At 36.6% G+C, this 18,297-nt stretch overlaps 1 protein-coding gene across 6 annotated transcripts in view; it reads left to right on the top strand.

Annotated features, from left to right (window-relative positions):
* The window catches only part of SHC4 (SHC adaptor protein 4), a 167,821-nt gene that overhangs the window by 94,351 nt on the left and 55,173 nt on the right, over nt 1-18,297 (top strand). For all 6 annotated transcript variants that reach the window (XM_074294454.1, XM_074294453.1, XM_074294449.1 and 3 more), the window contains exons 5-7: nt 1,542-1,661; nt 13,022-13,075; nt 18,231-18,282. In XM_074294454.1, the coding sequence (XP_074150555.1) occupies nt 1,542-1,661; nt 13,022-13,075; nt 18,231-18,282 (226 nt within the window). The remainder of the gene's footprint in view (nt 1-1,541; nt 1,662-13,021; nt 13,076-18,230; nt 18,283-18,297) is intronic.

Below are 18,297 nucleotides of genomic sequence, written 5' to 3'. Positions count from 1 at the left end.
TTTCAGATGCCCAATATCTCCAGGTCTGTCCCTTCCCCTCTTTTAAAGCTCACTGCTATCAGATGCTCTGATGTCAGTCACTTATATTTTACCATTTACTTAAATGACTCTTAATATGAATTTGCATTTTAAACCCTAATTACAAAAGGAAATGTTCAGAATTATCTTTCAGCATCAGTAGGAAGGCATAGAAGACATCTTGAGGGTTGAGGGGATTTTATAGTAATTCATTCTATAGACATGGGCAGCCTTACCCATGTATCAAAGTTGTTATGAGAAGAAGCTCAACATGATCATATGAAAATGCTTTTATAAATGTCAGCTATTGTGCATTATTATTATTATATAAATTATATTTTTAAAACTAGTAGCAAAAGAACATTGGAAATTCAGATGAGTGATTTGCATATATTCAGTGGGATAATCAACATTGACAGTAAGCCTGTCTTTTCTGTGTATTAATAGCTTGTCTTGCAGAGGGCCATATGGTATATAGAGAGGAAAGGAGCTGGTTCAGGAGCTGTCGATGCTTCTTTCTGCGCAAAACAGCCTGCTACCTGGGATAAGCAGGGGAGAACAGACTCATTCATTACCATCATTTTGTAATGTGGCTCAGAGCAGACTTAGTAATAAAAATAAGAGTTTCAATAATGTGACTCTGACTTTGGCACCTATTAGCTAATCTGATAAACCCAACCTAGATAATGGGTTAATGGGTGCTAAAGTGTTAATGGTAGCCTGGTTCTCTGCTAATACTTATGCATTTTAACAGGGACCTTCTGGAAACAATGTCTTAACTCATAGAAGTGATTAATGGCAGATTTTTTATGGGGGATGGAGATCTTTGGAGGGAAAGGGGGGCTTATGGCACCCTTCCAATCATACCACATAGACAGCAGTCTACCATCTCATGCTGGGCCTTGAGCCAAAGTACTGGAGGGCAGGGATATTAATGAGACTTTTTTTTTGTGGAAAGAGAAGAGTGAATTAATTACAGCATATTCATCCATGAACTGAGTCAGAGTGATTGATATGCAGGGATTTTGTGCTAATGGGGCCTAAGAAAAAGTAGAGGGGCATAGAAAATATAGAAAGAAACTATTTTCTCAACTTTTATTTCCATCAATATCATTGGCTGACTGAGCTGTCAATGCAACCAGTAACAACTCTAATAGGTTTATAAGGTAACTAGACCAATGCCAGTCAACAGATTCAGCAAGGAGGTCCCCTGCAGATTGGAAATGTCAGCACCAATGTGCAAATACCACAAACCCTTAGATGGGTACTTGACAACATCTTTTCACCCTTATAAATAACTGAGTTGGGGAGGAGATGGATTTAGGAACTTTTACTGTGGATTTGTGCTCCTAAATGGTCAGTGGTCCCAGTGTGGTCAGATCACCATGCTGAGGAATGGACTTTGAAATGATTTGTTTATTTAAAGTGAAATAGAGAAGACTAGACTTCTTTGGTACTTTTATCATTTTATTAGGCCACAAACCCAGCAACTTACCTCAAATTTTTTCTTCTTTTTTTTAAAGCCTCCTGTTAAGTTTTTATCTTCTGTACTTGGCAGAAATAACCTTCAGTTTTCTGGAATTAATATAAAACTGACCATCTCAACATGTAGCCTTACTTTGATGAACATTGAAACCCAGCAGGTAAGATCCTGAAGATACTTTATTGGAAGGTTTATTTAACATACTAATGATTCATTTCTAAAAATATTAATTTCTCTTTGTATATATCCACCTATTAATGCATTCATTTATTCAAAATTCTTTGACTTAGTGAATAAATTTCTAAGAGAAATAGATTAAGGGATTTGCCCAGGGACAAAAGGCTATTCAGTAGTAAAAGTGGGATTTGGATCCCTGTGTAAGTGATTTCAAGTGCAATTATCTAATCCACGTCACTACTTTCCCTCATTGTGGTTTCAAATATTGAAGGTTGACATAAGAAATTAAATTGGAATTTTTGGGTAGTTTTGCAGAAAGCAAAGATAACACACAAAGGCCTGTGGATGACAAAAAAGTTTAGAAACTCAGAAATGCATAAGATATATGTATAGTATTGCATAATATCAACATATTTTATCCTTTACTATCATAATAATTCAGATTTCTTCTCTGTTATGAAGAGAAGGCCAAAAGATTTTGTGTAGATTTTGTAGATCATGGGGGCACTGTGCCTCTAAATCTCAAGAAGTGTAAGGGAGAACTGTATATCATGTTAAGGCCACCAGAGTTCTCTTTAACCAGTTATGATAGAAGCATTTATCATTGGTTATCACAAAGTATAAACAGTCTATCTTTTCTCTTGTTTATTATAGAGTTCCATGTACCCTACTTAAGTGAGTGCTGAATAAATACCTTTTGACAATATCAGTGATGATGATGATGTTTCAGAAAAAGAGAACAATACTCTGCTGTTCATCTTGCAACTATTTATTTTAGAAGGGAAATTGAAAGTTGACTTGCTTGCTAGATGCCTTTGATTCAGAAACCACACTTTGAAAAAAATCACATTTATTTGCATACCCCACACCCTAAGTCTGGACTTTTTAAGGCATAAATATAGATGCTGGTTAGAGTTTTTCAAACCACTGACCTGTCCCCCCTTTTGCCAAGGCAAAGTATTATAAAATCAATTTAAAGAATTTAATTTTTAAATTTACTTAATTTTCTAGTCAATTGAAAGTTAAGGATAAAATCCTTTTTCTTTCAGGCCCTATGTTGAAAAACTTTCTAAAATATTAATATAACTTTTTATTTTATATACATTGATTCGACAAGTATTCAGTGAGTGTTTACTGCATAGTGCTTGGGGATGAGGGAAATAGAGAGATGAATAAGATCTGAATGATGGCCTGAAAAGGAATTTTTAAATCTGGGATCTATGAATTTATTTTTGTTTATTTTTAAAAAATATTTTAGTAACTTTCCAATATTATTGGTTTCCTTTGTATTCAGTCATTCAGTCAATAAGAATTTGTTAACCACCTTTATTATGAGCTAGGCACTATGCTGTAAAAGGATGATGGTAAAGTAGAAAGAGCTGGATTTGGAGTCAGAGATTTTGGTTTGAACATTGACTATCACCTAACCACCTGCATTGACACTGGGCAAGTTGAGGTACTTCTCTCTAGACTTCAGTTTTTTCATCTGTAGAATGAAAAGGTTTAGACTATATGACCTCTTAGGTCCTGTCCAGCTATACTTCTGTGATCTGGACCTGCGATTTCATCAATGTTAGAAATTCTTTCTCTAGAAACAGGCAACCATCTATAGAAAGACAATTCCTAAGATTAAAGAAAACTGGGAAGATTTATAGCAGAAGGTGGGTCATTAGGTGAGACCTGAAGGAAGTCAGGGAAGCCAGAAAACAAACACAAGGGAGCATGTTCCTGGCATGGGGATAACTGATAAAGTCATTTTATAATGACTTTACAATACAGTTGATCCTCCTTATTTGTGGATTCTGTATTTGCCTGTCTGCCAACTCACTAACATTTATTTGTAAACTCAATACTCATGACACTTTACAAAAGTAAAAGTTTTTCACGCAAAAAACATTGAGTCCCTCAATATACACATTGCCAGCTGAAGGTGACCAAGGCAAGCTCTGTCTTCTTGTTTTAGCTCTCTACTGTAAACAATGGTCTATTTAGTGCTATATTTTTCACATGTTTATGCTATTTCTAGGTAATTTCACTATTTAAAATGGCCTTCAACTGTAGGGCTGGAGTGTGGAGTTCCTATGCAGAAGGCTGTGATATGCCTTATGGAGAAAATCCATGTATTAGATAAGCTTTTTTCTGGCATGAGTTTTATAGTGCTGTTGCCCACAAGTTTGCTGCTAGTGAATTAACCATATGGTACATATAGAAAAAGGAAGAGGAAATTCACCAATCTGTATGTGAAATTGCTCCAAAAAAGTGCTAAAATAAATGTTGTGACCAGAGGCTTACAAGAACCTAACCTTCTATTTCCCCTAAGAGAAATACTTCAATATTTTCTAATTCAGTGTCCATAATGACGTTATAGTACATAACTATGACAATTAATGAGAATCGACTCTAGTTTATATTATGCATTTAATATTTCATCAGACTACCAAAGGCACAAAAACGATTAAGAACTTCTGTACTGGTCGATGAGATGTTAAGGAAGGTAGAATTTGATAAATACATTAGAGTTCAAACTAGTCATAGATCCCTTCTTGCATTTGCAGAAGAGTTATTGAGCTGTTTCCGTCATGTCCAGCTCTTCATGACCTTATTTTGGGGTTTTCTTGGTAAAGATACTGGAGTGGTTTGCCATTTCCTTCAAGTCATTTTACAGATGAGGAAACTGAGGCAAATAAAGTTAAGTGACTTATCGAGCTTCATTCAGCTAGCAAGTGTCTGAGGCCAGATTCAAACTCATGAAAATCACTTTTCCTGATTCCAAGCTTAGTGCTCCATCCATTGCATCACCTAGATGACATTTAAGCTAAGCCCTGAAGGATGAATAAGATTTCAGTAGAGAATGGATAAGGGGATGGTTATGGAGTGCATTGTGAGTATAGGGAAGAGTGTGGTCAAAGGTATAGAGACAAGAAAAAGACATGATCATGAAACAACCAAGAGTGCAGGCTGCCTGACATGCATAAAATAGAATCAAGGGAGAACAAGGCTAGAAAGTAGTTTGGGGCCAGATAGTGGAAATCCAGGATGAATTTCTTAATTTTATTTAATTCACATATTAATGTGAATTCATATTGTAGCTGATGGGAAGCAATGAAAGGTTTTCCCATCCAGGAGTGACATGATCCACCTATCTACCTAGCAATAGTGTGTAGATTGGATTGGAAGAAGAAGAAGCCAGAAAACTCTATTGGAATAATTGGAATAATAAGTGCATAAGGGCTGATCTGTGGTGCTGGCAGTGGAATGAATCAGGGGCCAAGGATGTAAATGATAGTATAGAAGCAGTGTCAGCAAGATTAGAGTATAACATAATCGATTTCTCTTTTATTTCATTCAGGATATCTCAGAATCTCAGTAGTATCTCAGAATCAACATTGTGAATTTCAGTTTTTACTATCCAGTTGTAGAGCTACAGAAGGTATAGAATATTAGGTTCAGAGTCCCCCCTGGAAGTGCTTTTTGGAGTTGCTAATATCAGGTTGTTTTCTTGTGGGATTTTTTTTCTCTCCTGAAAGCTGAGTACAAAAATTCCAATTAGTTGGAAGCTTTGGCTAGTTAGGGGAACAACCAAGGTAGGGAAGGATTTTCAGATCATACTGTATCAAAATTAACTGAAGGAATTAGAGATGGGTAGGAGGAACTAACAGCTGTCTTTAAAATATTTAAAGAGCTGTTTATGGAAGAGAAAGGTAAGACTTGTTCCACTTGGTCCCAGAACAAAGTCAAACTAGGAACAATGAGAAGAAGTTATAGAAAGGCTAATTACAGGCTCAATGTAAGGGAACACTTTTTATGTAGTAGAATGGGCTGCTTCCAGAGAGAGTGGAATCCTCCTCACTAAAGGTACTCAAATGAAGGTTGGGTGATGACTTACTTATATATTCTAATAAGGATTTTAGGTCAGGTACAGATTGGGCTAGATGGCCTGGCAATACTCCCAACTCCAAGATTTGGAGATAGTCTGCTTCCAGGCAATTTGGATTTTATTTTATTAAATCTAATGAACTATTAAGTCTAGCGAATAAATATTAATGAACCATCATTATTGAGCTGCTGTTACTCAGACATCCTTTTCATAAAAACTTTCCCATGTACTTGAACTCTCCAAAAAAAAAAAAAATACTAGTACATCTTTGTCAAACAAAGCAACTTTGTCAAAGCTCCATTAACTTTTAATTTCTATTTTTAACTTGAGGATTTCTGATTCTGGATTAAGGAGTAAATAAAGAAAAAGGACAACAACAAAAACACCTGAAGGTGTGGCGGTATAACAGATAACTTGGGGAAAAGGAAGCGAGTTCAATATACCAATCTCTCATCCTGTCTGTCTGAGTATTGATTAGCCAAGAGAGCTGAGATCATTATTACAAGGCCAGCGTGTAGTTCTAGTTCTCGCTTACAGGATGCCAAACATCTGGATAAAAAATGAAAAAATGCAGCCAGCCATCCAGATGTTTTGTCTACACGACGTCTGTACATTTGGAAACATTCAGGGGATTGGCCGAATTTCTCCCTTTTCACACAAACAGCTGTTTGGCATCTGGCAGATAGTCTTGTCTTGGTTATGTGGTCTCATTGACAGAGTCTGGGGGCCCTTGATAATCCACTGGAGAGGATTACATGGTGGAAGGGAAGGGGGCAGGGTTGGAGTGAGCGTGGAGACATCCAGAGGGAGGCTCACTCTTTGGGGACATATCTCTTTTCCTGGACCCTTTCCATGTCCAATGAGGTTATTGGGAGTTCAGGGGGAGGGTGTGTGAATGTGGTGGTGAGTATTTTCCATACTACCTGGTCCTTTCCTTCCATCCCAGCCCATCCTCCCAGTCTACTTCTCTGCCTGTCCGTTCTGCCATCTTTGTGACACTGCCACACAGTGACGTCTCTAGGAGCAATGGAGAAGTGGATTGTGAATATACCAGAAGCTGCCTTTGCTGACACACTTTCTAAGGAAGGGGATGGCAAACCATACTTTCTCCTTACACTAGTGGATTTGGGAGGGGATTGTCTCACTTCTGGTGGTGGGTATTTAGGGATAAGACTCATCAGGCAGGATCTCAAAGCTGTCAAATTCAAAAAGTGAGGCACTTTGGTAATGGTTTCAGAGTTTTTTTTCTGGCCTGAGGGGAAAGTGGTTGGGAAATATGGCAGGTGGCTTTAGTTACTCCACTTCAAGAAATCCATAACAAAGTTTTAACAAGGGGTGGAGGAGGGTCCCAAGGAAGGGAAATTAGAATGGTGCAAGGGCTAAAGCAGCTGCCATGAGAAGTCTAAAAGAGAAAAACAAAAGCCAAAACCCACAAACATTTAGACTCCTTAAATTGGTAAGAATGAAGGCAGAAAAAGTACAAGAGCAAAAATTTTCAATTTGTTAAGGACATAGATACAAAAGGGGATTTGTTCATTCAGCCCTCCAAAACCAAAACTGTGGATGACCCTGAGTGATAATATAAATAAATTCAAGAATAGTTTATGAAAACTAATAGATGGAAGACAGATAATGGTACAGTGGGAAACTCTGTATTTTAAGTCATAACACCAGTTTGAATGTGGGCTCCACCATTTAACTACCTGTGTGATCCTAGGCAATTCAGTTTTCCAGCCTTAGTCTCAGTTCCATTATCTATAAAATGAAGGAAATTAGCCTGTCTATGATGTGGATCTGTGATTTCATTAATATTGGGGATTCTTTTCTAAAGAAGATTGGTAGCTCCTATGATTTCTTATTCTGGGGGAGGAGGGAGGAACCTGCCTGAGGGACTGAGAGGTTAAAATTCATGGTCACACAGTCATAATTTATCAGGATATGAACTCAACTCTTCCTGATACTAAATCCAGTCCTCTATAAATGATGAATGATATGCAATAAGTTATGTGTTCTGGGTATATTTTAACTCACAAGGAAGATATTGTAGAGGCAAACTCCATAATCATAGAAAAGTTTTCGTGTTGCCAGTATCAAAAATATGAAATTATATTTATTTGAAAAATAATCATCCTTACAATGGCTTTACCCACATGAATGTATAAAATGCATTCCTTAAAATATTTCTGCATAAATGTTCACCTGATTACCTAGAATGATAATTTCCATGACTAAATTCTATATAAGTCTTAATTTAATCCAAGTTACATGTCCTTATCAAGTGACATAAGTTGGAATTTTAGGCCCCAAAGCAAAAATTTCAGAAAGAGCCTAACCGGCTTCTTGCTAGTAATTGCTTTTCAATTATCCACCCACTCTTCTTTGGGACCATTCTGTCTCTAGTCACGACTACATAAGGAAAGGAGAAAAGGCAAATAAAATGTGTATAAAGAGATAGATCAAGGACACAATCCAGCCCCTACAAAAATTTAGTAATTCAACAAATGTATAATGGATCAGTTAATGAATAAGTGTTGAGGAGTGCCTACTATGCGGCAGGCACTATGTTGGGAATTGGGGACACAGATGAAAGCCAAAAGCAGTCCCAGACTTCAAAGATCTTGAAGTTTAGCTGGCGGAGACAAAAGTACATATATTTTGTGGTGAAGACACTGGAAACTGGGAGTGGAGGGTGGGGCAGTGTAGCATGTAAAGTCCTTATTTGGAAGGCCTTTCCAAAGTTCTCCCAGTTTAGGCTGAGACACTTTCCAGATCTCCCTTATGTTTTCATTCTCCAGCCTGTGTCAGAATATAAAGTATAACATAAAGCAAACAAAAAGACCAAAAAATGGTATAAATGGTTTTAATTAATGAAAAAGAGTTTGCTAAGTTCTAGCTCATCATGACATACTATAGCAGTCTTTGTTCTAGGTACCTTTTTTTGTTTTGTTTTATTTTGTCAGAGGTGATTTCACTTATATTTCTCCAGAATATAGAAACAGCTGAGGTTAGTTTGAAGGTAGCAAGATAATAAAATATTAACCTATCAGATGGTCTGTTTTCATTTCTATTGTTGGTGGTTACACTCCAGATTGAGCTTCTCTTCTGCTTGACCCTGTTCTGCTCTCTTCCATGTAGGCAACCAAATCCAGGGGTCTTTCTCTTCCCTCGGTGGATTCTTGTCTGATGTCCAAGTTCTCCCCTAAGGTCTCTCCTTCCCTCTCCAAATGAATTTGTCTTAGAAAGCTGGTTTGAGAATCCCCTGGGTGCTGCTTGTCCCAGAGCATCTGTTGGGTTGCTTGCTCTGGATGCAAGAGATGTTAGTATTAGCTCTGTATTGAATGATAGAAATGTGATGAAGTAGAATGAATTTAAGTCCAGAACACTCTTCCCCTTAAGTTAGCTACCCTGGGTCTCAGATTTCCTCAACTATAAAAGGAAAAAGTTAGACTAGATGACCTTAAGATCCTTTCTAGCTTGAAATCTACAGTTATATGATTTCTAGACTAATGAGACTTCAAGGCATAGTTGCTGCTTTCAAAATAAATTAAACCAACTATTGGAGAACTTCCCATCCTGACTCAACAGAGAGTGATCCTTCCTTTCACTCTTTCCTGTACTTACTGCCCATTCTCTAAAGCAGAAAGGGTATTTACTGCTTAATTCCTAGTTTTGTTGATTGTATGGCCCCTCTGGGCCAACTCTTCTTCTGATTCCTCTTTCTAGAGGGAATTGTCCATATCTGATACTGATTGTATGTCTGTATGCACTCCAAGAATGGTGATTTTTTTTTTTTGAAGTGGTCATGGTCCTTTTTTCAGAGAAGACATTAATATAAAAATGTGATATATACAGCTCACTGAGATTTCAAGATGTGGAGAAGGAGCTGACTTGCATTAACAGAAAGAGTTTCTTATTCTCTTTATCAATTAAATCAGAGCTCCTGTCCCTAGCTAATCTATTTCCTATCCTTATTCCTATACAAATAAAAGAACTATTAAATTGGATAGTCCAGGAGCAGCTAGGTGGCGCAGTGGATAGAGCCCCAGCCCTGAATTTAGGAGGACCTGAGTTCAAATTTGGTCTCAGACACTTAACACGTCCTGGTTGAGTGACCCTGGGCCTCAACAACAACAACAAAAAATTGGATGGTTCAGTATCCTGATTCAGTCTCTTCTTTTTTGGGTGGTAATCTGTTACCCTAGAGAAAGAAAGAGATGTGCTACCATCTTTTTCTTTTTTTTATCAAAATTACTGACCTTAATTCCTTGACATAACAACTTATTATAAAATCCTTTTCATCATTCAAGGCCCAATTCAAATTCTACCTCCTCCATAAAGCCATTCCAAGTCCATTTATTTTAATTAAATAAACATTGATTAAGCACCTACTATGTACAAAAGCACTGTGCTAGCAACTAGGAATATAAAAAAGCCAACAAAATAGAGTCCATCCCTGTTTTTAAGGAGTTTATATTCCACTGGGGAAACAGATAAGTAAATATAAGCTAATTTGAGGAAGGCGGGGACAGTATGGTCAGAGAAGATGAGGTAGTGGAGAGGACATGGTATCTGGGCTGAACTCCTGGTGAAAGATGAGGATTTTAACAAGTGGCGCTGAGGAGGGAGTGCATTCCAGGCATGGCAGGGAGATTTTGAGAATTCATATAGGAATGAGAGAGAATTTTGCATTTGAGAAAATAGTCTACTTAGCTGGGATTTAGAATGTGTGAAGGACAGTATGGTGGAAAGGTACCAGTGCCATGTACAGAGACTAGATTTAAGCCTGAAGCAGTTAAGGCCCACTTTAAGATTTCTGAACAGGAATGACATGGTCAGATTTATACTGTAGGAAGATTATTTTGAAAATCATGGATGATGAATTGGACAGAGGGAAAAACTGAAAGCAATGAGACCAGTTATGAGGCTATTACAAAAGTACATTATTAGAGAGGTGAACAGAGCTTGAATTTATGTTTAAAGTACCTCATGTTAGAGGAAAGAGGCACTGTGATATAATGGACAGAAAACTGGCTTGGGAAATCAGGAAGAATTAGATTCAAGGCTTGCTTCTGATGCACAGTGTTTCACTCATGGACAAATTAACTTCTCAGTCTAAAGAATTATCTAGTATTGTAGGTTGAGGACTAGCTGCAAATATCTACTGGTAGAGATAAATTTCATAGTGAATTACATGAATGAAATCACAGATCTGCACCAAAAATGGGCAGGGGTTACATAAATATAATCATATTTGCAATATCTAAACCACAGTATCATTCTGAAGAAAGCACTTTATATAAATCTTAATACATGATATAAATATGTTCTATTTTATTATTAGTTCTTATTATATGAAATGTATCCTCAGTGTAGGTACTTCTTTTACCAGCAGAAAAACACAATAAAATTCTTCATTATCAGTAGTGACTAAGTCATTACCTATTGGCCAGACTTTGGGGATGAGCCTTCCTGAACTTCGACTGGACCTGACATAACAGAGACAGAGTCTATTATCAGGTCTGTATTGGCAGCCTTTCCACCGTGCTTAGGACATGATAGAATTTTTACTCCATTGACATAACCTTCAAGAAACAAGAATTACCTCCAGACTAGAAGAAAATGCATCACCATGGAACTATAATGGAGAATAAGGTGAATAAGCAAGACAAAACCCGCTAATAGAAAAATTATTTTATTTTATTTACCCCAAATTTCAAGAAGGAAGAAAGCCAATGTAATGGAAAGAGCAAGAGAAAGTAAATGGAGATTTTGAAGGGAATTTCTTGGTATTATCAAAAAATTTAAATTCTCTATTTCACTTTATAACTTTTTATATAGTCTCAGAATTTGAAGAGAATTCTCTGAGGTAACTGGACAAAAATTGGCATTGAAGAGAAGTTGTGTGTGTGTGAAAGTTTCCTATAGTGAAATGGTTTGACCTATAAATGGTGAAAGGCAGATTTTCAGAGATTATGGGAACAAAATTCTCCTTTTTACTCGGGAAGATAAAGGGTGATGGAGAATAATAATTGAAGTTTATATGGATTACAAGAGTATCACTCACAACAATCCTGTAGTTGGCAGTGTAAGTATTATTATTTCATCAGAAAACTGAAGCTCAGTGATTAAGTGACTTGCCTATGATCATACAACTATTAAATATCAGGAGGATTCAAACTCAGGTATCCTCCTTCCAAGCCTGTGTGTTGTCCCCTTCCCTATCTTGCCACACTGGGGAAGATTTGGGGTCAGACAGTTCTCCATGTTGACCACTAGATGGTAGAATTGGCTCAGGACAGCTTGGCTGCCATCTGAAAAAAAAAAAAAAAAAAAGGAACCATAATTCAAACTTATTTGAGGGAGAGAAAAGCAGTTTTCAGCTATCTTTTTATGTATGAGATGTTCGTAAGTGAAGTGTTTCAACTTGGAGATATCAGTGAGTGAGATAAATAGATATTGATTTGACATTTACTGTAATCTTCTCAGAACATGGATATTTTATCCACTAGATTGAATATAATGATGTCTCATAACCTTTGGATCATTTTTATACTGCCTTTCCTAAAATGTGTTTTTATTCAAACAAAAGTACATACTGTACAATGTTTTGGTTTCCAAAGAGACCAAGTTCTTAGCCTATGATACAAGAAGGCTTTTAAGGAGGACTAGACAGAGGAGGGTAATTAGAGAAGAATGTTGCAGGGAGAAATAAATACAGACATATTGGCAAGAGGTTTCTTAATGGATCAAATGAGATAATATCTGTAAAGTGTTTAGCATAGTACACATGCTTAGAATTAAGTAAATGCTTAATAAATGCTTGTTCCCTTTCCTCTCTTCCCTCCTCCACCATCCCCTGCCCCATGGTAAAGCCTATCTCCCATGGCAAGATGCTTGAATAAAACATAATTTTCCACAATGTGTTTTTACATCATGAGGGGGAGTCTTCTTGCTAAAACTAATGATAGTGATTGTTTATCAGAAGTCCTTAGAGTGTCTTTCTATATGATTTGTAGGAAATAGGTGTCAATGAAATATGAATAAGCAGGATATATAGATTCATGTTTGTTTAAACCCTAATGATCTAATACATTTTAAATGGGTATTCTTCTGAGAAATAGTATCTACTAAAAGGTACCATAGTTGTATGCAAAAAGTTTTCTTGAAACTGTTCCAGAGATTTTATCACCTAGGATAATGTTGGGCATCCTCAGACAAGAGCTAGAAGATGATCTTTCAGTGATGACTTAGAACACTAAAATAAGTACATCTCCATCAACTATACGTCACATGGTCTTTTATGGGTGAAATACCCAGCACATCTGAGCATATTTGTAAGCCAAGTAATTCAGTGCACCTGAATACTTCTGACTTCTCAAAAAAAATCATGTCAGGCTGTTCATAATTAGGAAAGTAATTCCTTTATACCATTGGTACAGTTTTAATTGGCTTCTTGTATTTTTCAGATTATTGCAAACCATCACATGCAGTCCATTTCTTTTGCTTCTGGAGGTGATCCTGTGAGTATGGATTTATAAAATTTCCTACATTTTTAGCAAACATTTTATTTTTGAAAGAACCAAAGATAACTTGAAAATGTAATATGCTAGTTGCTGCTTTTCCCTTTTCAATTATGTATTGCCACTTCTGAACCCTTGCATAGAGCATCAGACCAAAGACTTTGCTTTTTGTGATATAGTTAGCCCAGTAATAGTGGTGATGGGGCAAACAGGGTTTGGCCCAGATGCTGGCATGGGTGGAGGGGAGTACTTCCTTAGAATTTCCTCTCCCAAGCAAAGATGAGGTCTTATGGCATGAACTGCTTGCCAGTGTCATGTTTGATCTGGGAATTGGGATAATCCAGCCCCATGACAAATGGTGGGTGAGGAAGTAATTCTTCCAGTCCATTATCTGACCCATCCGCAAAAGAATTTTCTCTAGTTACCACATGTCATTGATCTGACATCTGATACCATCAGCTCTGACAGCATCACCACTTACAGAATAAATTGAGGGGTTAAAAGAATCTTAAAATATTACTAGTCTGGCCCTAATATATGAATCCCTATTTGATCATGGGCAGCATATAAAATAAGTAGACTGAGTTTCTGACCAAGGAGGACAAGACTAGCTTTGCACAAACCATCAGCATCTGATTGTTCCTATAAGTATAATTTTATAGTTCCTATCTTCAGAGTGCTGAGTACTTTTAAATTCACTGATAATTTCCAATAAGATGCCTAGGCTGAATGGGGTCCACAACCTCCTCCTTGCCTGGGATTTATCCTACCTCTCTAGAGGCAGTGTGGTAAAACAGAGAGACCCTCCTTGGCTGACAGTCAGGAAGACCTGGCTTCCAGGCTTGGCTTGGCTCTGTGATCCTGGGCAGATTCCGCAGTTTTTCTATGAGGGGGTTGGATTAGTTGACTTTTAAGGCTTCTTTTCTTTCTGAATCTTTGTGATCTTGTGAACCAATGCAGAGAAAAAGAATCAGAATTAGGACTTTATACAGTGATGAGTTTTGTCTTTCATCCCCCTCTCCATCCAACATTTGGGCTGGCTCTCTTAGATGCTCTCCCACTACATCTCTATCTTCTGGAATTCCTGCTTTCTTTCCAAATTCAGCCAGACTTTGCCTTCTGAAAAGACTTTTCCTGGTCCCCCCCAGCTACTAACATTTTCCCTTCTGAGAATACTTTATATTTTAAATATATCTTTCTTGTATATATCTAGATAGTACAAGTTGTCCTCACCATTGGAATGTCAGCATTTTGGGGGAAAGGACTGCTTCACATTTGTCACTGTATGCTTAGCACAGTGCACAGCACATAGTAAGCACATAATACATGCTCATGCATTGAACAGTATATAACAAACACATAAAATGCTCTTTTATTGATTGCTGTATTGTTCAGTTCTCAAGTCATTTTGCCTCCACATTTCTGGTATCTGTTCTTTTCTACACCACATTGGTTCAGAATATATCACCACTTACCTGGACACCTTCTCCTAACTTCTAATATTTTCCCTTTCTAAATCCTCCTTCTCTTACTTATCAAAACACTCTTCTTAAGGCACCAATCTGACCAAGTCACTCCTGTCTTCAGAACCTTTCATAGCTCCCTCTGGAATAAAATATAGTATTTCATCTGGCATTTAAGTCTCTCCGTGATCAAGTTCCTACTTGTCTTTTCAGAATGATTATATACTATTCCTCTTCACAAACTCTACTTTTCAAGCAAATTGGACTATTAGTCATTCCTCAAATTTATTATACCATCTCCCACTTTTCATGCTTTTGTACAAACCATTCTCCATGCTTGGAATGTTTTCTATCCTCATCTATGCCTTTTAGAATCCTTATCTGCTTTCAAAGCGTAACTCAAACGCCACCTTATTTATAAAGTTTTTTATTGTTCTCATCCCTCTCTCCTTTACTCCTCCTCACCTTCCTTAATAATAACAACAACAATAACGCTTATGTAGCTTTTACTATGTGCCAGGCACTATGCTAAGCATTTTTTAGAATATTATCTTTGTTGATTCTCACAACAGCCCTGAGAGGTTGGTGCTATTGTTATCCTCATTTTACAAATGAGGAATCTGGTTAATGTAGTTAGTAAATATCTAAGGCTGGATTTGAACTCAGGTGTTCCTACTTCGAGGTCTCAGGCTCTACCCCTGAGCTACCAATATTTCTTATATTGTGTTAATCTGGGGACTATTTTCTTCTTCAGTAAGGTATAAATATCTTGAGTGAGTGTAAGAAGTATTGCATTTCTTTCTTTGTCCATCCAGTCTTTAGCACTCTACCTTTTGCCAATAATTGCTTAACAAATATGGCTTGAGTTGAATTGCCTTTGAGAAATTTCAGAGTGCTTTTAATGAACCCAAGATTCTTCCTGAAATAAAGACCCAGGTTTTTTTTTCCACATAAATATTCTTCCATTGTTCTTATATGGCTTAAAGTCAAAGAATGTAATAGTCTCTGAAGAATTAAAGGGCAATAGATATTCATCCAGCAGGCATAAGTAGTTGGAGCATATTAATAACAATACCATGAAGGAGAGAGTGTGATCAGAAAGGGAGATAGGACACTAACACTGCTTCAGTGGTGTCCATACAATGTTGAAATCCAATGGTCAGGGATTCCCTTTTAGTAGTTTGGGTCCATGATGATGATTCAAGGGATTTATGTTAAAAATTCTTTTAATGGAACCTTAAGCAGGAAATAATTATAAAGAATATCATGCGTAGTGTATGAAATTTCCCTGGGGTTTCACAACACATTTTGTTGGTTGAAGGCAGTTTGGAGAATCAGAAACATTTGGAACCACTGTGTTACATGAATCCCTTATGGAGGATTTATGGGAATCCATAGACCAGCAATTGTGGATAATGAGAAAGAGTGAAAAGGACTTCATTTCTTACCTTCCGAGGGAGGAACCACATCGGTACTCACAGATACACTAAAGTATAGAAATATAAAAGTATAAAAGAAATACTTATTAGTACCAGTAGTGATAATGATAATGGTTATCACCTATATAACACTATAAGGTTTGCAAAGCACTTTACAAATATTACTTCATTTTGTCCTCACAACAACCATGGGAGAGAGGTGCTATTATTATCCCCTTAAATATTAATAGAATGTTTGAATTGGAAGGGACCTTCAAAATCCACCATTTTAATCTCTTCATGTTATAGATAAGGAAGTACTCTTAGCATGGGAAATGACTTGCCTACAGTGTATGGCAGTGATAGATTTGGGAAGAGATTTTAGTTCAGTAAATTTCTGCATTTGCATGCCTCCCTTTCCCCCTCTAACATATGCCACGTTTAAGTTCAGTGGCAAAGGAGTTAACAATTCTTGTTGATTACTTCTGAATAAACATAAAACTAAGCTTGCCACTATGATCTTATTTTTTTGGAAGAATTTATTTTCAGGAGGGCAATTTATTTAGGGATGTATTTTTATTTTTTTAAATAATCTAAGACAAGTTATGTTGACCCTGAGATCCGCTTCCTGTATGATTCACAGTGGGTTATTAAATGACTGTCCTTGAGGGTATTACAAACATGGGTTTTTATTTCCTGCCAGCTGATTGCATCTTCCCTCTAGAGAGTCATCCTCTAATCTGCAAATGGTATTTATTCATTGTACGGGCATGTTTTTTCCTCAAGATCTGAGATAACAAAAAGCATCTTTAATTATTAAAATCTTGTCATTCATCATGTCACTGTTTTCAGTGTGTATAGATTACCAAGAGTCTTGTTTTTAAAGAGTCAGCAAATCCTTTTTTATTTTTTTGAGCTGCTTCAATCCTGCCACAAAATGAGTTTTTCCCTCCTTGTAAATCCTTTAGTCCTTTCTTTTTTCTCCCTTTCTTGTCTTTTTTTGAGTTAATCTGAAAAAAAAAAAAATCCCCCGATACATATCTTTAATTAAACAATTTCCTGAGCTTTCTGATAGCTTTGCATGGACAATTGAAAAACCATTATTATGGTCTAAGTTATGGTATTCTTTGATCCCACAATTTTGGTGTTTAAATTTTTTTAACTTTAAAAGTAGGGAAAACCAAATTCATTGTCCTTTTGATCTTCTGTATGCAGGCAGGAGGATAAATTAGGTTATCATGGTAAATGTCTTTACATGACATATTCTTAGTATAGTATCAACAAATCCCCTCCTTAGTGTTGCAGAAATCCCATTGGTTTTTGTTTTGTTTGTTTTGTTTTGTTTTTTAAACAAATAAGCTGAAATGTAAATTCAATGGTTGATGAGGAAACAAGTTGGTTTTTAAGCTCCAGTGGTAATAACTTCTAGTGAGAAGAACTCACATTTGTTTGACTTTAAGGTTTGCATCTTTATAATAATCAGGTACAGTGGCTGACATATCATGCATGTTACAGAGAGATTAGGAATCAGTATAACTGGTGTACTTATAGCCCTTCCACTAATTAGCTATATATCCTTATCAATGTAGTCTCATAGGATTATAAATTTAGAGAGGAAAGGGACCTTAGCAGAAATCTAGTTCAAACTTCTCATTTTAAAGCTAAAAGAACTGAGGTTAAAGGGAAAGAGAATGGAATAAGTATTTATGTATTGCCTACTATGTGAAGCACTGCATAGAGTGCTGGACTCGGAGTTAGAAAGACTCATCTTCCTGAATTCAAATATGGCTTCAGACATTTCTTAGCTGTGTGTCTTTGGCCAAATCACTTCAACCTGTTTGCCTCAGTTTCCTCATCTGTAAAATGGGTTGGAGAAGGAAATGGCAAGCCCCTCCAGTATCTTTGTCAAGAAGAGTTGGTTTTCCTAATATGCTTTCACAGAATCAAATAGTTCTTGTTTAGAGAAGCCTGTATATATATATATATATATATATATATATATATATATATATATTCAGTGGCTCTAACCTATTCTTTCTCTGAGTTCTGACTTATTCTCCAAATTATTTCTCTCACAATTACCTACACAGAGAGCATAAAATATGAGTTTGACATGTTCCATCTTGGTGTATGCTTTGCATTTCCTTATATAGTGTCCCAGAAAAAGGGAAACATCTACCTTCAAACTAATACCTTTAAGCTTCCGTGTGTATTCTAATTTTTTGTGAGTTCTAGCCAATCATTTTAAATATGCTGATTTTTCCTCTTTTATAGGATACCACAGATTATGTTGCCTACGTAGCTAAAGATCCGGTTAATCAAAGAGGTATGAAAAGTAACT

Source organism: Sminthopsis crassicaudata, chromosome 2, assembly GCF_048593235.1.
Source record: "Sminthopsis crassicaudata isolate SCR6 chromosome 2, ASM4859323v1, whole genome shotgun sequence".
NCBI lineage: Eukaryota > Metazoa > Chordata > Mammalia > Dasyuromorphia > Dasyuridae > Sminthopsis > Sminthopsis crassicaudata.
This window is presented reverse-complemented; position numbering and strand designations above follow the sequence as displayed.